At 40.1% G+C, this 20,190-nt stretch overlaps 1 protein-coding gene across 3 annotated transcripts in view; it reads right to left on the reverse strand.

Annotated features, from left to right (window-relative positions):
- Nucleotides 1-20,190, reverse strand: part of TRAPPC10 (trafficking protein particle complex 10) — a 94,707-nt gene that overhangs the window by 62,382 nt on the left and 12,135 nt on the right. For all 3 annotated transcript variants that reach the window (XM_008567700.1, XM_008567701.1, XM_008567704.1), the window contains exons 2-3: nucleotides 9,534-9,615; nucleotides 4,648-4,783 (exon numbers count right to left, since the gene is read on the reverse strand). In XM_008567700.1, the coding sequence (XP_008565922.1) occupies nucleotides 4,648-4,783; nucleotides 9,534-9,615 (218 nt within the window). The remainder of the gene's footprint in view (nucleotides 1-4,647; nucleotides 4,784-9,533; nucleotides 9,616-20,190) is intronic.

Genomic DNA, 20,190 nt, shown 5'->3' on the forward strand with positions numbered 1-20,190 from the left:
TTGCGATCCCGTTACCGGTCACGAAAAAAGACAAAAAGGAAAAAAAAAAAAAAAAAGAACAGATATCAATACATATTATTAAAATGTAATAATTAAAAGTCTGATTCTGGCACAGAATAGACAATGATCAATAGAGCTGAAGTGTCCAGAATACGGTGCTCACAGGATGTTGGTTTAAAATAAAGGTGACATTTCCAATAAGTGGAGAAAAGATAGACTATTATGAAATGGTGGTAGGCCAACTTGCTATGCATTAGACAGTAAAATTAGATCCTCAACCTCCACAGCTCCTACCTACATAAAAACAACTTGAAGCTATATACACCAAAATAAAAAACACAAATCACAAAATTGTTATAAGAAAATATAGGAGAAAATCAGTTATTATCTTCAGATAGACAAGGCCTTCCTAAGCAAGATACACTAACCCAGAAACCACTTTTTAAATGACATATTTCACTCCATAAAAATTATAATAGTTATGAATATCTGTGCACCAAATTATACATCAACCATCTATACAAAGCAGAATCTACAGAAGATGCGAGAAAAATAGAAATATACCAATAATAGAAGACTTTACCATACTACTGTCAGTTAAAGATAGATCAATGAACAAAAATTAAATTTAAATGACCCAAACAACACAAACAATAAGAAAGATCTCATGGATACATATTTAACATTACAGACTGGCCAGTTAGCTCAGTTGGTTAGAGTGTGGTATTGGTAACACTAAGGTCTAGGGCTTGATCCCTGTTACCGGTCAGCCGCCAAAACAAAACAAAACAAAACACATTACAATCTACAATCTGTAAAGAGAGAAAATACATTCTCAAACCTACATGGAATATCCACAAAAAGTGATCATTTATTAGGTTACAGAAAAAAAGTGAGTTTCACGAAGCAGAAATATTATAAACAACACTTTCTGATCACAATGCAATATGACCAGAAATATTTTAATAAAAATTTTTAAAAATTTCCTTTCTGGAAACTTTCTATTAAACAGTTACTCGGTGAGGGGGGAATACAAACAAAATAGAAAATTTCTGAAAAATAATGATAAAACACCTGGATATATTTAAAGCAGTAATCAGAGAAAATTTCATAACTTTAAAGACTTGTATCAGTAAAAATTTAATAATTAAAATTAATTCATTCTAGACTCAAAGAAAAACTAGAAAAAGAACAAAGTAAATCATAAGACAAAAGGTGGAAATAATAAAAATGAAAGCAGAGATTAATGAGGTAGAAAACAGACTAACAATAAATCAGATTAATTAATAGAAACCTGGTTCTCTGAAAAAAAAAAAATCAACAAACTACTGGCTAAGTTAATTTAGGAAGAAAGAGAGAAAGCACAAATATACAAAATAAGAAATAATGATGAGGAAGTAACTACTGACACTGAGCACATTTTAAAAGTCAAAATAAATACTTCGTACACTTCAATGAAAACAAATTTTAAAACCTAACTGAAATAAATAATTTCTAAGAAAAATAGGGTTTATCAAAATTGACAAATGACTTAACAGATCAATTTTCATGGAAGGGACACAGAAGTTATCAAGGAACTATCCCACAAGGAAGTACCAGGCCCGGGTAGTTTCATAGGAGAATTCCATCAAATCTTAGAGACCAGATAGCTCCAATGCTATATAAACTGTCTGAGAAATGGACAGTAATTGAAAACTTCCAAATCATTTTTATTAATCAATCATAATATTGATACCTAAACCTTGATAAAGACAGGACGGAAGTTACAGATCAATCACTCGTGAATACTGATGCAAAAATTCCTAAATAAAATTTAAATGAACAGACTCCAATACTACATTAAGTGGGATTTATACCAAGAATGCAAATACTGTTTAACATTAAGAAACCTGTTAATATAATTCAGTATACAAGAGACTTCAAAAAGTTTATGGAAAGATTCGTATTATCTTTCAATTCCAGTTTTCCACAAACTTTTTGAAATACCTCATATTAATAGATCTAAGGAGGGAGGGAATCATGATTATCTCCATTGAGTCTGAAAAAGCCTCGGACAAAGTTCAACTCATATTCCTAGTAAAAACCCTTAAGAAAACAGGAATGGATACTTCCTTCACGTGATCATACATATATTTTCCTCAGTCCTACAGTGAGCATTCTACTTAATGGGGAAACACTACAGGTATTCGCGCTAACATCAAGAACAAGGCAATGATACCCACTATCTCCCCAATATTGAACAATGTCCTAAATCAGACAATTCATGGCATAAGAGGTGAAACTATGTTTATTTGCAGATGACATGAAGGGCATCTGGAAAACCCTAGACTTTGGGCCTAGAGAATCAATGATAAAACTAACTCAACAATAAAAGAATTCAGCAAGGTTAACATGAAAATCAGTCAACGGCCCCATTTACAATAGCAACAAAAAAAGTAATATACTTGGAAATAAATTTAACAAGAAATGTTTAAAATCTGTAATGAAAAAAAGCACAAAACACAAAAGTAGATTTGCACAAAGACATCCCTTGTTCTCGGTTAGGATGTCTCAACATCATTAAGATGTTAGTTCTGTATATGGTAATTTATGAACTTATCATGATACCAATAAAAATACCAGAACTAAAAATGAAAGAGTAACTAGGAAGACACTGAAAAGGATGAACCAGAGGGAGGACTAGCCCGAACAGACACTAATATATACTATGACTATGTACTGTCAGTCTAGGAAAAGTACCAATTTTTTGGCTCTTCTTACTATGTTTGTTTTTAGTTGAGGTATGTGTAGCAATTATGAAACTATCTTACGCACGTTGAAGGACAGAGCAAATAAATAAATGTGCTGATGTTGCTGAGAGCAGATGTAAACAGGGAACAGGCAAGGCAGGGAGGAGCCACGTCGGGTTGGGCTAAAACTGGAGGCATCAGCATCAACTCACGATCTGCAAGACACATCCCTTCTTAGTCCTGTCTACTAAAAGGGCAGAGGAGCTGTGACACTCCTGTAGCAAGGAGCACACTTACTGCCAAAGGAATCAGGCTCTGTGAAGAAAAGGCTGATTCCAGGGCAAGGGTAACAAAGCTACAAGAACCCAGCATATCTTGTTATGCCAGGAAGTTAGAAAATGCTCAAAAGGATGCAGGAGCCAGCTTGAAGTGGCTCTCACTAGCCACATGCAGGACAACATTAGCATCAGTATAAGCAGGGGTAACTGGCCACTCCCACTGAATAAACAAAAACCCACGCAGGTTCCTCCTCAGAGTAGAGGCCAGGCTGACAAATGCTGGCAGGGTTAGCAGCCCTTTGTCAAGACCAGTTCAGGAAAGATCACACTGGATGCTAAATCTAAGTGAGAAAGCCGGACAAGGAGCAGGATACTTACTTGGTCTTGGAGTGGCTCCCTAGAGATAGCTTATTAGTTGTGAAGGGAAAATAGTAACCATACCATGGAGAAACCAGAGAACTTCCCAAACAAATTATCAAGTCAGACATTACCAATGAGAGGTTACAGGGGGAAAAGCTCACACAGCAGGCCTGGGATGGCCATCCTTCTCAGGCCTGCTTACGAGGGTAGCCCTTGGCTGCATCTGGGAATCTGGATTTTACCACCACCCTGTGATAAGAGGACCTCACTGCAACCTACACTGTTTATACACAAAATATGGTTTATGCTAAACACCTGCTTTCCTTCCAGGAATGCGGAATGCTGGTGCATTCCGGGCAGAGGGCACCCATGTGACCAGCCCCAATAAAAACCCTGAGCACCAAGTCTCTAGTGAGCTTGCCTGGTAGAAAACATCTCACACATGTTATCGCACTCACTGCTGGGAATAAAGCCCAACCCTGGGAAAGGATATGGAGCAAAACCAGCAAAGAGAAAGGCAACAGGGGTCAAAGTCGGGGGGGAAACCAGGCACAGGCTTCCAAAGTTCTGTCTCACTGAAACCACAAAAAACTACTTCTGCTTCCTCAGATTTAAGCTAAAATGTTGCAGTGTGTAATGATTTATGTACTTTGTACATTGCTAAATGCTTGCTTTACCAGAATCAAAATACACAGAAAGAAATGACCACAGACTTGTCCATTAGTTCACAACAGAAGAATTCTGTCAAGAATGAGTTTTTTTCTGGGTTCATGACACACAACCACAAAATACAAGTGAAGGCTACGATGCCTACAACACTAACATTCACTCATTCGATCAAGTCGCGGAGGGCTACCTAGGTAGGCACTGTGATGGTGATGAAGGAGGACACGGTCCCCCAACTCACTGGGTCACGCTGAGCAGAAGAGACAACAGGATGATCAAGTACAGTAAGTGCCATCACGGTGAACACAGGCATCATGAAAACAAAATGGAAAGTAAAGACTAAACACAGTTCAAACTAATTAAGGTTTGTGGCACAAGAGCACAGTGAGATGGCTCAGAAGACTCAAAACAGGAAACAAGATTGTGCTTAGTGATCACCAGGACCAGAGTAAAACCATGCAGTGACAGAGCCACACACCTGGCTGAGGACGAAGAAAAGAGTCAAGAGCACTTTAAAGAGTAAACCTGAAAAAATCACACTTGTCTTAAAAGCAGGACTCAAGAATTTTTAACCCTATTACAACACACTTTCTTTCCCCTAAGTGAATACTTACACAGCATTCTGTCCAATAAATATGAAGAAAAGGGAAGGTGAGCAGAGCCTTGTTTCCTTCTTTGGGCAGCAGCTCCTCTTTGAACTGAACAAAGTTAGATTCCAGGTGAATCATCTTTGGAGCCCGGCCGTAGGACCTACAAATAATTTTTTTAAAAGTCACTGAAAAAACAACTAAACAGTGTTCTGCAAGAAAAAAAAGGGAAGATACAATAACAAATAACGTAATTCTATCTATGAGTTCAGAAGCATGTATATTAACCCTGAATCATAACTATATTCTGTCCAAAAACCGTCTACGAACTGTTTTAAATACAGTTCACATTTACACGTCAAATATCCCTCACCAGAAACCTTTCATTTTATTCAAGTATATATACACAGAATACATTCACCCAAGCATTCAATTAATAAAGTCCACCACAGACTCCTAAGAACAATGGGTTTTCCTTGCTGTGTACCTCGATCTGTAAGTCACCAAAAAGGAGGAAAAGAGGTTCCCAGATGTCAGAAGTGCAATTTTCATTTTAGGACAATCTGTATTGTCCAAGAAATAAAATTATTTGGTAAAAGAGAACAGGTTTTTGTTTGCAGAGCACAAATAAAACACTGGTACAGACCTCCCTTTTTTCCTCAACCCAAGAAAAAAAGCCCATAGAGAAACCTCACAATGCAATACATAGATCCCATCTAAGGCTGTAAGAGGATATGGACACTATTTACTCTACTTCTAAAAGTGAATTATGCCAAATACATCTTTTTTCCACACCTTTATTTTTTACCTCTGGTAGCTGTGTCTCTTTTAAACATCTACAGCTGGACTATGTATTTTTTATCCAGGCTAAGGATGCTCTGTGTTAATAGGTGAAAGCCAACCACATTTAACATGATTATGCTTATGCTCAAACTTGTGTACTTTCTATTTGTAGGCTATCTTTTCCGGTTCGTTGTGAGACTAATCAAACTTTCTTCCTTTTTCCTGGTTTGAAAGTTTAACCATCTATTTTTATTCCACAATTTCGATACATTTTCATTTTTAATATGCATAAACTTAAGTTTTTCTTTCAAAGACTAAAGTTATAGGATCCTTTCTTCTCTCTCATCTCCTTCCCATACATCTGAAATTCCGTATTTTTACATTTTTTAAAGGACTGACTTCAGCAAAATATTTTTATAACTTGTTTGCTGGCAGTTGCTCTTTCACCCTGTGAATTCCAGGTTCGTTTTTCTCCTGCTGGGATATATCCTTTAGTTATTTTAGAAAGGGTAGTAAGCTTTCTGATCTTATACTCATCTGAAAATGTTTTTATTTACCGCAGTACTTCCCAACTATCTCCATGTCATAGCACACAAAAAAATTCCACTTGAATGGCACTCTGGGGTAGACACGTGGCTTTCTGCAGCTAGACGTGACTCAGCAGGGCCACTGGCCATCCTGGGCACCATTTGACACCCCAAGGCCTACAAGGAACAAAATCTCTCTGCACCCATATCTCATTCAAGACCTTCAGGGTGGGAGGCTCTGACTTAGTCTTCCATCTTGCATGATAGTGCAAATTACACAGAATTCTAAATTCAGAGGTATTTTCCCTCAGTACTTTGAGAAGACTTGTTAGATGTCGCATTTCATGTTTCATTTTAAATGTTGCTGTTAGAGATGATACATTTGGTCCCTCTTTTGCTCTGTGATTTCTTGGCATGGCTTTTGTCTGCCTTGTTTTCTGTTCATTCTGCTTGACACTCTTGGGCTTTCAGCAGTGTCCTGACTCACTTCTGGTGACATCCTGACATCAGCTACATTTGGTCCCTCTTTTGCTCTGTGATTTCTTGGCATGGCTTTTGTCTGCCTTGTTTTCTATTCATTCTGCTTGACACTCTTAGGCTTTCAGCAGTGTCCTGACTCACTTCTGGTGACATCCTGACATCAGCTCTTCAAATGCTGCCCGTCCCCCATCCTCTCTTGTCTTGCTCTGAAATGCCTTCAGATGGGCCCTGAGCCTCTTGGGTCTGCCTTCCACGCCTCTGCCTCTCTTCCGTGCTCCTGCACTCTCGGCAAGAGCCTCCAGAGTCTCTGAACTCACTGATGTCCAACTTGCTCATTTGCTCTTCAGCTGCACAGCTTTCAGTATATCTGGTAAAGTTTCTGATTCAGTTTTTTTCATTTCCAAGATCTAATCCATTGATTTTTAATGTTTACTTTTTATAAAATATGTAAACACTTTAAAACATCAAATAATACTAAAAACCTTTTAACATCCCCACCCCATGACAGCAGTTGCCTACCCCATCCTTCTCTACCTCCCCTCCTGTAGTAATTTCCGAGATGTGCTATAACAAACCTGGAGGCTTCAAACAACAGCAGTTTAGTCTCTCATACTTCAGGAGGGCAGAAATTCAAAATCAACGTGCCATCAGGACTAGTTCTCTGGAAGCTGCATGGGAGGTCCCTTGCCTCCCCACTGGCTTCTGGTGGCTGCTGGCAACGCTTAGAGCTCCTAAGCTGTGGCTGCATCACTCTAACCTCTGCCCCCATCTTCATGTGGCCTCCCCCTGGGTGCCTCAGTGACTTCTCCTTTCTGTCTCTTATAAGGGCACTTGTCATTGGATTTAGGGTCTACCTAATCCAGGAAGATCTCATATGGAGATTCTTACCTTAATTACATCTACAAAGACCCTTATTCCAAATAAGATCATAGTCTGAGGTTTCAAGGAAATGTATGTTTTGTGGGACACAATACAACCTACTATACCTCCCCAAACTTAATTTACACCTAATCTTCAACCGCCTGTGCCCTTCCTTCCTATCTCTCACTCTCCCATGAGATGTCATAATTTTTCACTGTCCATATTTCATATTTCCCTTATTATGAAATATAAGAGCACTATTCACTAATGAACTGAGTAGCATACTGATTACAGTAGCTTTATAACCTTTGCTCTTCATGGCATGGACACATGCCTCCATTTTTCATTTTCTTTGCTCATGAGTCACCATTTTTAACTCCACCCAAGCTCTCCAACAGAACTGCAAAACCCTCTGAGTACCACCCGCACAGTCGAGCATCAGGTAGACTAAAGCTCCTTTCCTGGTAACATCCCTCCGAGGCCCAGAGTCATCTTGCTCCAATTAGCATGTACTCCCTCTCCTAAGTTTATGGAGCACATCCCCTGTTGTTTCTTGAAAAAGAGAACATGGTAGTCTTTTCTCTGGGGTCATCCAGTTTTCCAGAGATGAATTCTCCACTCTCCTGCCAAGGGAGCACGGATATGGCTACAGAGTTCTTGGACACGAGCTGCACACTGTTCAGAACCTGGCCTTGCTGGCTTTGGAATGGCACTTCTCCCTGCCTTCTTCAGTGCCTCGTATCCCAGGGTCTGGAGCTTCTCTGTCCATAGACAGACCCCCAGGATCCCGCAGAGGTGGGACAAGAACAATCACTTCACTACAGACGAGAGCGGTGGCCCTGAGTCTAATTTCTCCTATCCACGCCGCTGCCAATCCCCCTCCCAGCCCTGGCCTTCCACGGTCCTGTACTTTGTCACCTGTCACAGACTCACTACTCTCGTGCAGCCAGCTCTGCAGACACATGGGACGTGACCTTCTCAGCTTTCTTTCCCAATTCTTTCATCTGTCTTCCTTCTCCCCCAAATGGGTCCAGATCTCTTGGCTGCTGCTGTACCTGCCCCCTTTCCCTGTCCTTGTGCATTTAGGCTTTTTTCATCCTTAACTCTCATTTCATGGGGTTTTAGGAAGGTGAAGAGATAAATACGCATATTAAATCTGTGCAATTTCTCTATTTCTTTTTTCTCATAATCCTCTCTCTTGTTTCATGGACATATTTTTTTCCTTTTATCTTTCTGAGTGTCTAACTAATATATATTTATTTGAAATCCTTTACAGATTACTCCATTTCTTCAGGTATTAAATACCTCCATTTGCTGACTTGTTTTCTCTCCTTCACAGCTGGGGACTCCTCACGTGCTAAGCAACGTTTCTCTAAGAGAATGATCTCACATTCTGCACACCCTTTATATGAAATATTAGCAATTAAATGCATACCCTATAAGACACTATCATTGGGCACAGAAACTAGACTACATTCACTAGGGAGCCTGGAGAAATGGCCCCAGAAAGCCATGTTAATTCCTCATGTTACTGGAGCACACACTGGTGGTCATGAAGGAGGGATGCTGCAGGAGTCAAAACGGTATGGGCTGGTGACCACAGGCATTCTGCATACACCCTGGTTAAAATCAGGTTACTTGTACTGACAAGTCAAAATCTGAACATTTCCCACAAATAACATCTAACCTTAACAGAAGTAAGTTTTCCGAGACGTGAATTCCCAGTCAATGGTTTCCTCTAAACAAGTTACTAGATGACCAAATAAAGACACACAATAGGGCAACTGGGATGGGTGATCTGGCTTCTCTTGTATTCTGTTTTCTCTCCTAATATTTAAATAACATCTTTCTGTAAACCTTCTCATTCTTGAGAAAAGTGCATAGGAGTTCAGGGTGGAGAGGGGCTCTTGCAGGTTAGAAGATACATCCCACGTCTTCTGCTTTAAGGTACAGTCTAAGTGAGAACATGTCTCCTTTGCAAAATGCCTGTGCCTTTAAGTCACTCTGATTAACCATAAAAAATCCAAGATCATTCTGAAAAAGTGAGTCTTTAATGCAAAAGAACTGTCTTGTAGTTATCATCCAATGTCACACTAAGAAAATCATCCTATTCCTTAAAGAATAAGACTCACAACCATTTGGTGCCACTCTGTTTCTTTCCAACAGACCTTAGAACTAAGTTTTTAGCTTATACTACTTCACTTGCTCACATAAATGTCTGAAAGACAAAGAGTAGCACACAGCCCGACAAACACCCCATACCTTCTCCACTCCATCGGTTCTCGGGGAAGCTGCTGGGAAAGCGTCGGATAAATAGAAGTAAATAAATTCTGATCTCCAGCACCTACAATAGAAATAAAGAGAAATCAGTTACCACATTTTCAGGTGAATACAGTCAAAACTGGCTCTAAAGCTTATTAAATTGGTATTTTCATATAATTTTATACAGTCATGTGCCATATAATGACATTTCTGTCAATGTCAAGCTGCATATATGACAGTGATGCGCTGAGATTATAACGGCTATGCCATACAGTCTAGGTGTGTGGTAAGAAGGCTTGTGTAAGTACACTCTGTGATGCTTGCACAAGGACAAAACCACCTAACAACACACTTCTCAGAATGTATACGTGTCGTTAAGCGACACACAATTGTACTTGTATTTAGTAAAATGACATCACAAATCAAGATTGTTCTGTACCTTCAAATAACTAGTCTGAAGAAAACCCAGAGCTTGACACGTGATCAAACCTACCATTACAACACTGCCATGAGGGGGGTTTACTTTTCCCCATGAGGAGAATGAGGATCAGAAAAGGTGAGTAACCTGCCCGAGGCCACGAAGCTAAGGAGAGATGGAGCTGGCTGAGCCCCAGCTGCTCTGCTGACCCCACGACCACTGCTTTCTTCAGCTTCAAGAGAACACCCAAAAACTCCATGCAGAAAGGACATCGGGAATGATAACACCAACTTCTCCACTGAAACAAACTCGGTGTTCATCCAAATGCCAGAGGAGCCAAGATTTTTGCAAGGCACCTGGCAGGCACCCTCTCATTAGTCCTCACCAAAACTTCTGGGAGGAAAAGAACCGACCCCCTCCCCTAATCACAGACAAGAAAAGTGAGGGTTGAGAGGTGAGTACGTTCAGCGCCCAAACCTGGCTAGGGGCAGATGCCAGTTATGGATCCAGTGTGTGTGACTTTACAATGCACACTCAATTTTTAATTCAGCTCTCTTAGCTTTAACAGAACTAAAAATTCCACTTAGTTCTCATAAAACGATAGTATAACAGTATTATACATAAGCTAAAAAAGAACCTTTCAATATAGATGGCCAAAATTCCTATACTCAGAGGATCCTCTTACTTTAAGCAAAACCATTTCCCAAATTGCTTTTATATTGATCTTAAATCACTGGGAACTGATGTGGGCCATTAACATATTTGCTTATTTTGCTATCGTGAACCTAAAAAGAAACCTCCCCCAAATCACATAACAATGTCAAGTCACTGCAGAGAGTAGTGACATTTCTGGGCAGAGCACGTGGTAGGTGGGTATGGGCACTGGAAGCCCGAGTACCTGTGTCCTGTCTTGGCTCCACCATTTACCGGCAGACTAAGCATGGAGACCATTTACCTTTCCTGTGCCTCAGGGACCTCAGTGAAATGGGAAAATAAGAATACCTCCCCAACAGGGCTGTGGTGAGGAATCAATGAGTCAATGCACATATACAACCCAAAAAAGGCTTGACTCAGAGTAGATAAAAGGGTTGCTATTACCACATTTTTGTTAAGATAAAAATTGTGGCTGGCTGGTTAGCTGAGTTGGTTGGAGCACCACCTTGTAACAACAAGGTTGAGGGTTTGGATCCCTACACCAGCCAGCCACCAAAAAAAATAAATAATAACTTTTATGTTTTAACATCACTTTTCATCTTGTTCATCTATTTGATAATCATCTTAGAAATCAATAAAGTAAAAATATCTTCAGTTAGCTTCAGGTTTCTTATCTTTGATTGCCAATTTCTACTGCCTCATTAAAAGGCTCCAAGGTTAATACATAAAAACCATCACTCTTCTAAGAAGAAATTAAGTCAACTTCATGGACGCTTTACACACTTGATTTTCTATAGAAAACCACACACACACACACACACACACACACACACACACACACACACACACGGTCCTTGCGATGAAGTCCCACATAAGTGCTCAAGTAACATACACACAGCGTCAAAGGTGCAATCAATGGCTCCGACATCCCTTGCAGGCTTATCTCCCATAGGAAACCCTACTGTGCAATAAGCTTATCTAAATGGAGACTATAATGTGACAATTTTTCTTATATTCTATCTTGGACTAAATTGTTAACCTGTGTCCTAGTTTAAAAGATGACAAGTCAACCAGCACATGTGCCTAGGGTAAAGGTGTCATCTGACATAACTGGGGACTTAATCTGTTGACTGTTTGACCTCCTAATCTCCAGTACGTCAGAATATAACTGTATTTGAAAGTAAGGTCTTTAAAGTTGATAAGATGATTAAATTACAGTGAGGTCTTTAGGGTAGGCCCTAATCCTATCTGATTGGTGTCCTCATAAGAGAAACTTTATTTTTTTATTTATTTTTATTTTGCTATTGAAGAATAATTGATTATACATATTTGTGGGGTACAAAGTGGACTATCAATAGTTGTATACAATATGCAATAGTTAAATGAGGACAGTTTATTCATCATTACAACGCATAATCATTCTTTGTGTCCATTAACCAATTAAGAGAAACTTTAAACACACAGGGAGACTCCAGGGATACGGAAAGGCCATGGGAGGATATAGAGAGAAGACGCCACTTACAAGCCAAGGAGAGAGGCCTCAGAAGAAGCCAAACCTGCCAACACTTCGATCTTGGGCTTTCAGCCTCCAGAATTGAGAGCATAAATTTCTGTTAATCCACCCAGTCTGTGGTATTTTGTTACAGCAGCCCTAGCAGACTGATACTGTACCCCTAACTTAGATTTGAAGGCCAAATTCTTCTAAACCATGGAAGATCTGCATTGACTGAATAAGAATGTGAAGAAAAACCACAAGTTTCTCAGAATACATAGCTGTTTATTATTACACTCTTGAATCTTTATATCAAGCTATTATGAAATTAGAGATGCCTTTGAAAATGCGGATAGAGAGCCAGAGCATGAAAAACAGGGAAGAGCTTAAGTGTAAACCCCCAAAGAATTCAACCTCAGTTCACATGACAAGTAATTAAATTAACAACATATACTTTGTATTTTCCCAAAATAGCCCAACCACTAAGTAGAAAAGTCATTAGAGCTCTGAGCTGTAAGCCAGAACAACTTCCAGACTGATTTTTCATTTTAATCCACGGACAACAGAGGCATGAGAAAAACCAGCAGGGATTCAGCCATTCATAAAATAGCTACTAACAGCAAAACTGAGTCTTAAGATGGATGTGCCCATGTTCATAGAACCCTGTTCAGAAAAATTGCTGTTTACTTTCCTGACCCAAGATGCTATTTATGACGAGTCAACTCAGGCCATTTATTTCAACAACTAAGATTTCTTTTTTTGGTGAGGGAGAGACTTCAAAATAATTTATAAAAATAATTCAAAACACAATCCCATTAACACAAGTCTCTCTTCCTGTGTGTGTGCCTCAGTTCCCGTGGCCAACTAGGAGAGGCTCAAAGAGGGGAGCAGGAGAGGGGAGGAGGTGAGCCAGGGGTGCTCCACAGAGGACCTCAGCCTCAGTCCCCGGGCCCAGGTGTCACCCTGCCCCCAGACATGGGTGGTATGAGCCAAGCAAGGGCAGCAGCGGCCATGCTGAACAGGGACCTGAGCACTCCCTTTTGGCTGACCGCCCAGGCTGACAGCCCAGCTCAGAGAATCCCCAAGAAAGGAAGGCAGAGCCCTGAGGTCTGATTATATGAACCAATTGGTGTTCTCAGCATCTACGCCAACAGTAATTGGATTATCTGTTGCAGGCAGTCAGATGACTGATACAGGCTTACATTATTCCCTGACTTATTACTGCATTCTCTGAGATTTTTACAAGCACATATTCATATATTAACCATGTAATTTAAAACTTTTATGTTCAAAGCAGGTAAAAACTAATTAAACTGGGGAGAAAAGAAGAATTCAATATAGACAACAGTTAAACAAACTCAGTGTCTAAGTCTGCTCGGGCTGCCATAAAACCCTGCAGACTGAGTAGGTGGTAGCAAGAGAAGCACATTTCCCACAGTTCTGAGGCTGGAAGTCCCAGATCAAGACATCAAGATTCAGTGTACGGTGAGGGCAGCTTCCTGGGTCACAGGTGGCCTTGCTCTTGCTGTAGCCTCACATGGTGGAAGTGGTGAGGGAGCCCCATGGAGACCTTCTCTAAAAGGGCAATAACCCCTCTCATGGGGACTCTGCCCTTAGGACCCCATCACTTCCCAGAGGCCCCACCTCCTAATACCATCACCCTGGGGTCAGAGCAGAGAGAAAAGCCATATGTTTCCCATCTGTACAGACAGCACCATGGCCTGCAATGCCCTCCACACATGCTCACTCTGAACGCTCCTATGGAAACCGAGGCATACAGAGCTTCCCCAATTGGCCGAGGTCAAGCAGCTAAAGAGTGCCAAAGTTGAGACCCAAACCCAGGCAGCCGGGCTTTGGACTCGATACTGCTACTGCTCTGTGCTGCTTCTCCACTCCTTAACTTTATTAAGGTTACTGACTAATATGCAGCAGCTATGTTGACACTGGTTGGCTGAAAATAAAAGGTTCCAGAAGACCACCTGTGGATATAGTGAACCTTTCTATCATCTACTTTTCACTGCACCAATCCTTAAACATGTAAAGCTGTGAAGGTCTTTTGACCACAAAAGTATAAAAGGATCAGGAAATTAAAACCATGAGAAAGTGGCAAGGAAAAACAAATCGTTCAACCAATTTGTAGCTGGCATCCAGCTTTCCTAAATACCTGACAGCATATAGTTTCAAGACCAGTATTTTTATTTTGAGATTTATGTTGGGTAAAAGATATTACATAAAGATTCTAAATATCTGTTGATACTCTGATAGAGTATAATTTTGTTCAAATTCTTTAGTATAATCTTAGTAAAGGGAAACAGTAACTTTTCCAATAAAGTACATCTCTCATTTTATCTCAAATTGTTGAGGACACCTGCAATATTTTGGCATGTTGAGATTGCTGTCTTCCACCACCTAATGGGCCGTCTTATTTAAAAATGTACTCTATAGGGCTTCATGGGCTCCACAGCACTAGTGGATAAAAAGGGCAGAGGGATGGATTTTAGCTCAGCATAAGTACTACCCATAAACATGCACAATCAATGTGTGTTAATTAAAAAATAAATAATTTTTTAAAAGTGTTCTGGTCTAAGATAGAAGAACCTGCATTTGGAGGCAAGTGTCCCACATTTGGAGGCTCTCAAACAACAGCTGGATGATCTGCTAGTTGGGAATATAGAGAAACCTAGAAAAGCAGTGGAGTAGCTGGACTAGGACTAGAAATGACCTAATTCTAAGGCTCTTCCAAACAAGATTCTATAATTCTATTTCTGAACAAAAAAGTCAAAGGAAAAATATAATTTATCTAGCATTTGCTTTATAGAAATGTTGCAGAAACAGCTATTCTCGAAGCACGCTGTTAACAAAAGACAGCTGCGGTCCACTATCAGGCAGTCCATTCATGTTTGAAAGCAATATGTTACCTAAGAATGCATATGCTTGCCCGTAGACCATACATTAATTTCTCCTCAACGGCTTTTGGTAAAACAAACTTTCAAATGGACGATGAAAACATCCAAGATCACTAACTGGGAACTCATCTCAGCCTGTTCAATAGCCTATAAAGTGGATTTGCTATAACGCACGCACATCATCAATGCAGTAAAGAAAAATAACCAACGCTTCAAACTGGGAACTCTTTCATAGGGAAAACCTGCACCAAATGCTTAATCACGGAGCATGGAACCCTTCCCGGTGGCCTTCCAGAGTCTGCACTGGAAGGGCTTTCACATTTGGCGTGAGGACAGAAAGTAAAGGTGAATGAGAAAGCACAGGAAAGGATCCAGATGTTGTCCAATCCTTTAAGTAGAAAGCAAAGTTAATCCCCTAAAATGACCAGGCAACTGACTCCCCATTTCTATGCATAAGCACTGTCCTCCCTTTGTTGGAAGGCACGTATTTGAGAAGGAAAGCTAGTGAACCCTACCACTGTTCTGCACTTCAAAGGCTGAGTTTAAAAGCCATTCCTACAGTTGACATGATGGGGATCACCTTCATTTGGTTGTCAGTTGTCAGTGATCCCCTGTGTCAGGTCTGCCAAAATAACTGTGATTTTAAATCACAACTTAGTTCTGTATACCTGCCATTTCATCACTGGGTTTAATGTTATGCATATTCCATCTAGCTTTCCTCCAGGTCCTTACCGTGTTCTCCATCTTTCTTCTCCCAAATCCTCATCCATCCATCCATCCATCCATCCATCCATCCTCTCTCTCTCTCTGCCCAGTCTGTACAATTACCCCCAATAGGTGTGATCAAAGGAAAAACAGCACAGCACAACAGTGTTCAGCGAGTTTTGTACTGCAGAAATTTTCAGAAAAAGAACTACAACCAACACATAAAAAGCAGTCACAAGATAAAAAGTTCCGAAGTCTTTTTCTGTTTTAACTTAAAAGACAGTTGAACACACATGCCAAGAATGTTAAGAGGTATGAGTAAACACTTCTAGCCAAGGAGACAACAGTCACCTTCTCTAGCACTCAGAGATCAGACTAGACTTAAGATTGAAGAGTTTAAAAAGAAAAAGATTGGATAAAGGCATCTAAATATAAGAATACGGAAGGATCAGTCTTTAACAGTTTATATATTTTTAAAATAAAGAAAACATAGGATTATTGCAGCAGTTTGATCATAGTATTTACAAGTTCAGAAGAGACCCTGCCTGCTCCGGGCACACCCCTGCACTGGGCTCTGGACAGAACTTTCCACACTGCTCTTTCCCCAGATTTCCCCTTTGCCTCCTTAAAGACTTCAAGGATCACCTTCTCAGTGAGGCCTAATTGCAGTTTCCAAATGGTACAAACATGGAGGAGGGACTCTGCAACATCTGGCAGAATTACACGAACATTTAGCCAAGCCCCAGCAGCCTGCCCTGTAGGGCTCTGCCCCTACAGTGCACCACCAAGGCTAGAAGACAGATGCATGCACAAGGCCCAGATGCTGGACTGTGCGCAATAGCGAAAGATGAAACAACTCAGACTCCACCAGTGCAGGCAGGACTCCACGGAGCTCCTGCCTCACGGAGGTCTGCAGACTGAAAAGGGAGGAGCAAGATCTCAACACACTGCTAGCATTGAGTGTAGCCCAGGATATGTCGAGAGAGAAAAAAGCAAGGTGGGAAAAGCATGTGCAGTGGGCAATCTGTTACCTAAGAAAGGGAAATACAGAATGTTTGAATTTTCTTATATTTTTACAATGGAAAGACAAACCATAAAAAACTGTAACAGAATACTCAGGTAAGAAAGTTAAGGCAGAGAAGACAGAATATATGCTAGATTTCTTTAAATATACCTCATTTTGTACATTTGAATTTGGAAGTAAATATTTTACATAAGTATAAAACAAAATTAGGGCCAGACCGGTAGCGCACTCGGTAGAGTGCGGCGCTTGGGAGCATGGTGGCGCTCCCGCCGAGGGTTCGGATCCCATATAGAGACCGGTCTGCTGGGAGCGCCACCGCGCTCCCAAGCGGCGCACTGTAGCAGTGCGCCACCGGGCCAGCCCTCGGATCCCGTATAGAGACCGGTCTGCTCACTGGTTGAGCGCGATGTGGGCGTGACACCAAGGGTTGCGATCCCGTTGCCAGTCGTGGTACAGGCGCAACACCGAGGGTTGCGATCCCGTTACCGGTAACGAAAAAAAGACAAAAAGGTAAATAAATAAATAAATAAATAAATAAATAAATAAATAAATAAATAAATAAATAAATAAATAAATAAATAAATAATAAAATAAATAAATAAATAAATAAATAAATAAATAAATAAATAAATAAATAAATAAAACAAACAAAATTAAATTTAAAATATATTTTCCTTAAAAACATCAGAAAAAATAAAACCAATGAACTTAAATGTATAAATCTGCAATTGGTGGTTTACCCACAAAGAGAGGAACTGTGATAAGTGACTTTAAACTATGGTAATTTGACTGTTCATTCCTGGTGGGATATACCCAAATGCCACAAAGAACTGCTAAAAAAAAGTTGTAAATCTGTGTTCCCTAGTCCTACTGTCGACAGCAGAGCCAACACTACCACTCAGGGCCCATGTGTGACCAGGTAAGCAAGTGAGCCACTGAGTGACACTTGACTCAGTGGTGCCCAAGCCAGCAGGCAGCATCAGCACCACCTGGGTACAGGTTGGAGACACTTATTCTCAGGTCCTACCCAGACACTAGGGGTGGAAGCCAGCCACCTGTGTTCTGACAAGCCTTCCAGGTGATTCTGAGGCAGCTTGAGTGGAGAACCTCGCTCTAACAGTGTCATGCCCAAGTACCCACGAGAACTGGGATTTTCAGTGTGGGAAAAAAGAAAACATAGAACATGAAGCAGTTAATTAGAACTCCACAGTTTTGAATTTTAATTGAAAAAAATCAATGTGAACTTATGATGTATTTTATCTTTAAAATACAAAAAATACCTAATTCCTAGCACTGTGCACTAAAAAGGCCTAGAAACAACTAGAAGCCCCAGCTTGCAGACTATGGTCTTGAAATACCATTTTCACTAAAAGCAACCGAGGCTCCTTGGACAGATGGCTGACTGCAGATCAGGGGCAGGAAACGTACAAAATGAGCCTGGAACATCTTGTCATGCCAGCCAGTAAAGAGTCTAACAAAGATGCCTACATCTTAGAAGCCAATTTGAAAGAAGCTCTCCCTGGCCAGAGAGATAACAATTCTGAACATCAGCGAGGGAACAACCACAACGGACTGAAAAATACCAAGTACATTCATAATGATTAAGTTCATGGTGATACTTCTTTAAAAAGCTACTTGATCACCAGTGAAGGATGTTAGTGAGCGAACCCATTTTGAAAACAGTTAAGTAGAGGGAAAGAATCAAGCACATAATACGTCACTATACCACTGGGTAACTAAATACTATAAATATACGTATGTACATGTCTGTATATATGTGTATACATACAGACTTCACAGAAATATTTCAACTAATAAATGAAAAAGAAATGGCAAAACTAGAATATCATTGTTTTGCAACAGTTAGGGAATTAGAGACGTGAAAATATTTAGCTGCTAAAATTACAAAATGAGAGACAATCAGAAATTATACGCCTGTTGATGGAAGAACACCCACCACCTATACAACAGTCTTGCCAAAAAAGAAAAAAAATCCAACTCGAAGCTGACCCAGTCTCCTGCTCCAACTTCCAGAGTCCAGACAGTGGGACCTCTACAGGACAAACAAGCTGGGCTCTTCAAAAAACTGCAAGGAAGAAAAGGGAGATAGAGGGAAACCAAGATTTTAAGAGAGACTTAACTTATCTAAAAACTTTCTTTGGACAATTCAAGCAGTTTTTGTAAAAAGACATTTAAGACACATTCAAAACTTAAACGCTGAATATGTGATATTAAGAAATTGTTTTAGGTATATTAACAAAATACCATAGACCAGGTGGCTTAAACAACAGAAATTTATTTCTCACAGTTCTGGAAACCAGAAAGTCCAAGACCAAGGTGTCAGCTGATTCAGTTTCTGGTGAAGCCCGCTCTCTGGATTGCAGACGGCACTTTCTTGCTAATCTTCATATGGTTGGGGGGGTGGAGGGGGTGTCTCTATTCCTTTTATAAGGCCACTAATCCCATCACGAGAAATGAGAACCCCACCCTCCTGTCCTAATCTAACCCTACTTACTTCCCAAAGGCCACACCTCCTAATACCATCACACTGGGAGTCAGAGCTTCCACAGAGGATTTTGGAGGGGACACAGCCCATAACACATACATTTATGGATAAATTATATGATGTCTGAGATTTGCTTCGAAATAATATAGGGTTGGGGAGAATGAGGGCTATAGAAAAGCAAGACTGGAAAGTCAATAAATGTGATACATCGCATCAACAAACTCAAGGACAAAGACCATATGATTATCTCAATAGATGCTGAAAAAGCATTTGACAAAATTCAACATCTCTTCATCATAAAGACTCTCAACAAATTAGGTACAGAAGGAAAGTATCTCAACACAATAAAAGCCATCTATGACAAGCCCACTGCCAGTATCATTCTGAGTGGGGAAAAACTGAGGGCCTTTCCTTTAAAAACATGAACAAGACAAGGATGCCCACTCTCACCACTTCTATTTAATACAGTGCTAGAAGTACTAGCCAGAGCAATCAGGCAAGAGAAAGAAATAAAGGGAATCCAGATTGGAAAAGATGAAGTCAAACTGTCTCTATTTGCAGATGACATGACACTATATATAGAAAAACCTAAAGACGCTATCAAAAAACTCCTAGAGTTGGTTAATAACTTCAGTAATGTTGCAGGATACAAAATAAATGCCCCCAAATCAGTTGCATTTATATACTCAAATAATGAACTAACAGAAAGAGAAATAAAGAAAGTAAGCCCATTTACAATTGTCACAAAAAAACACAATACCTGGGGATCAATTTAACCAAGGAGGTGAAAGATCTCTACAATGAGACCTACAAACCACTACTGAAAGAAATTAAAGACAACACAAAAAGATGGAAAGATATTCCATGCTCCTGGATTGGAAGAATTAACATCATGAAAATGTCTATACTACCCAAAGCAATCTACAGATTCAATGCAATCCCCATCAAAATA

Source organism: Galeopterus variegatus, unplaced genomic scaffold (assembly GCF_000696425.1).
Source record: "Galeopterus variegatus unplaced genomic scaffold, G_variegatus-3.0.2 Scaffold336, whole genome shotgun sequence".
NCBI lineage: Eukaryota > Metazoa > Chordata > Mammalia > Dermoptera > Cynocephalidae > Galeopterus > Galeopterus variegatus.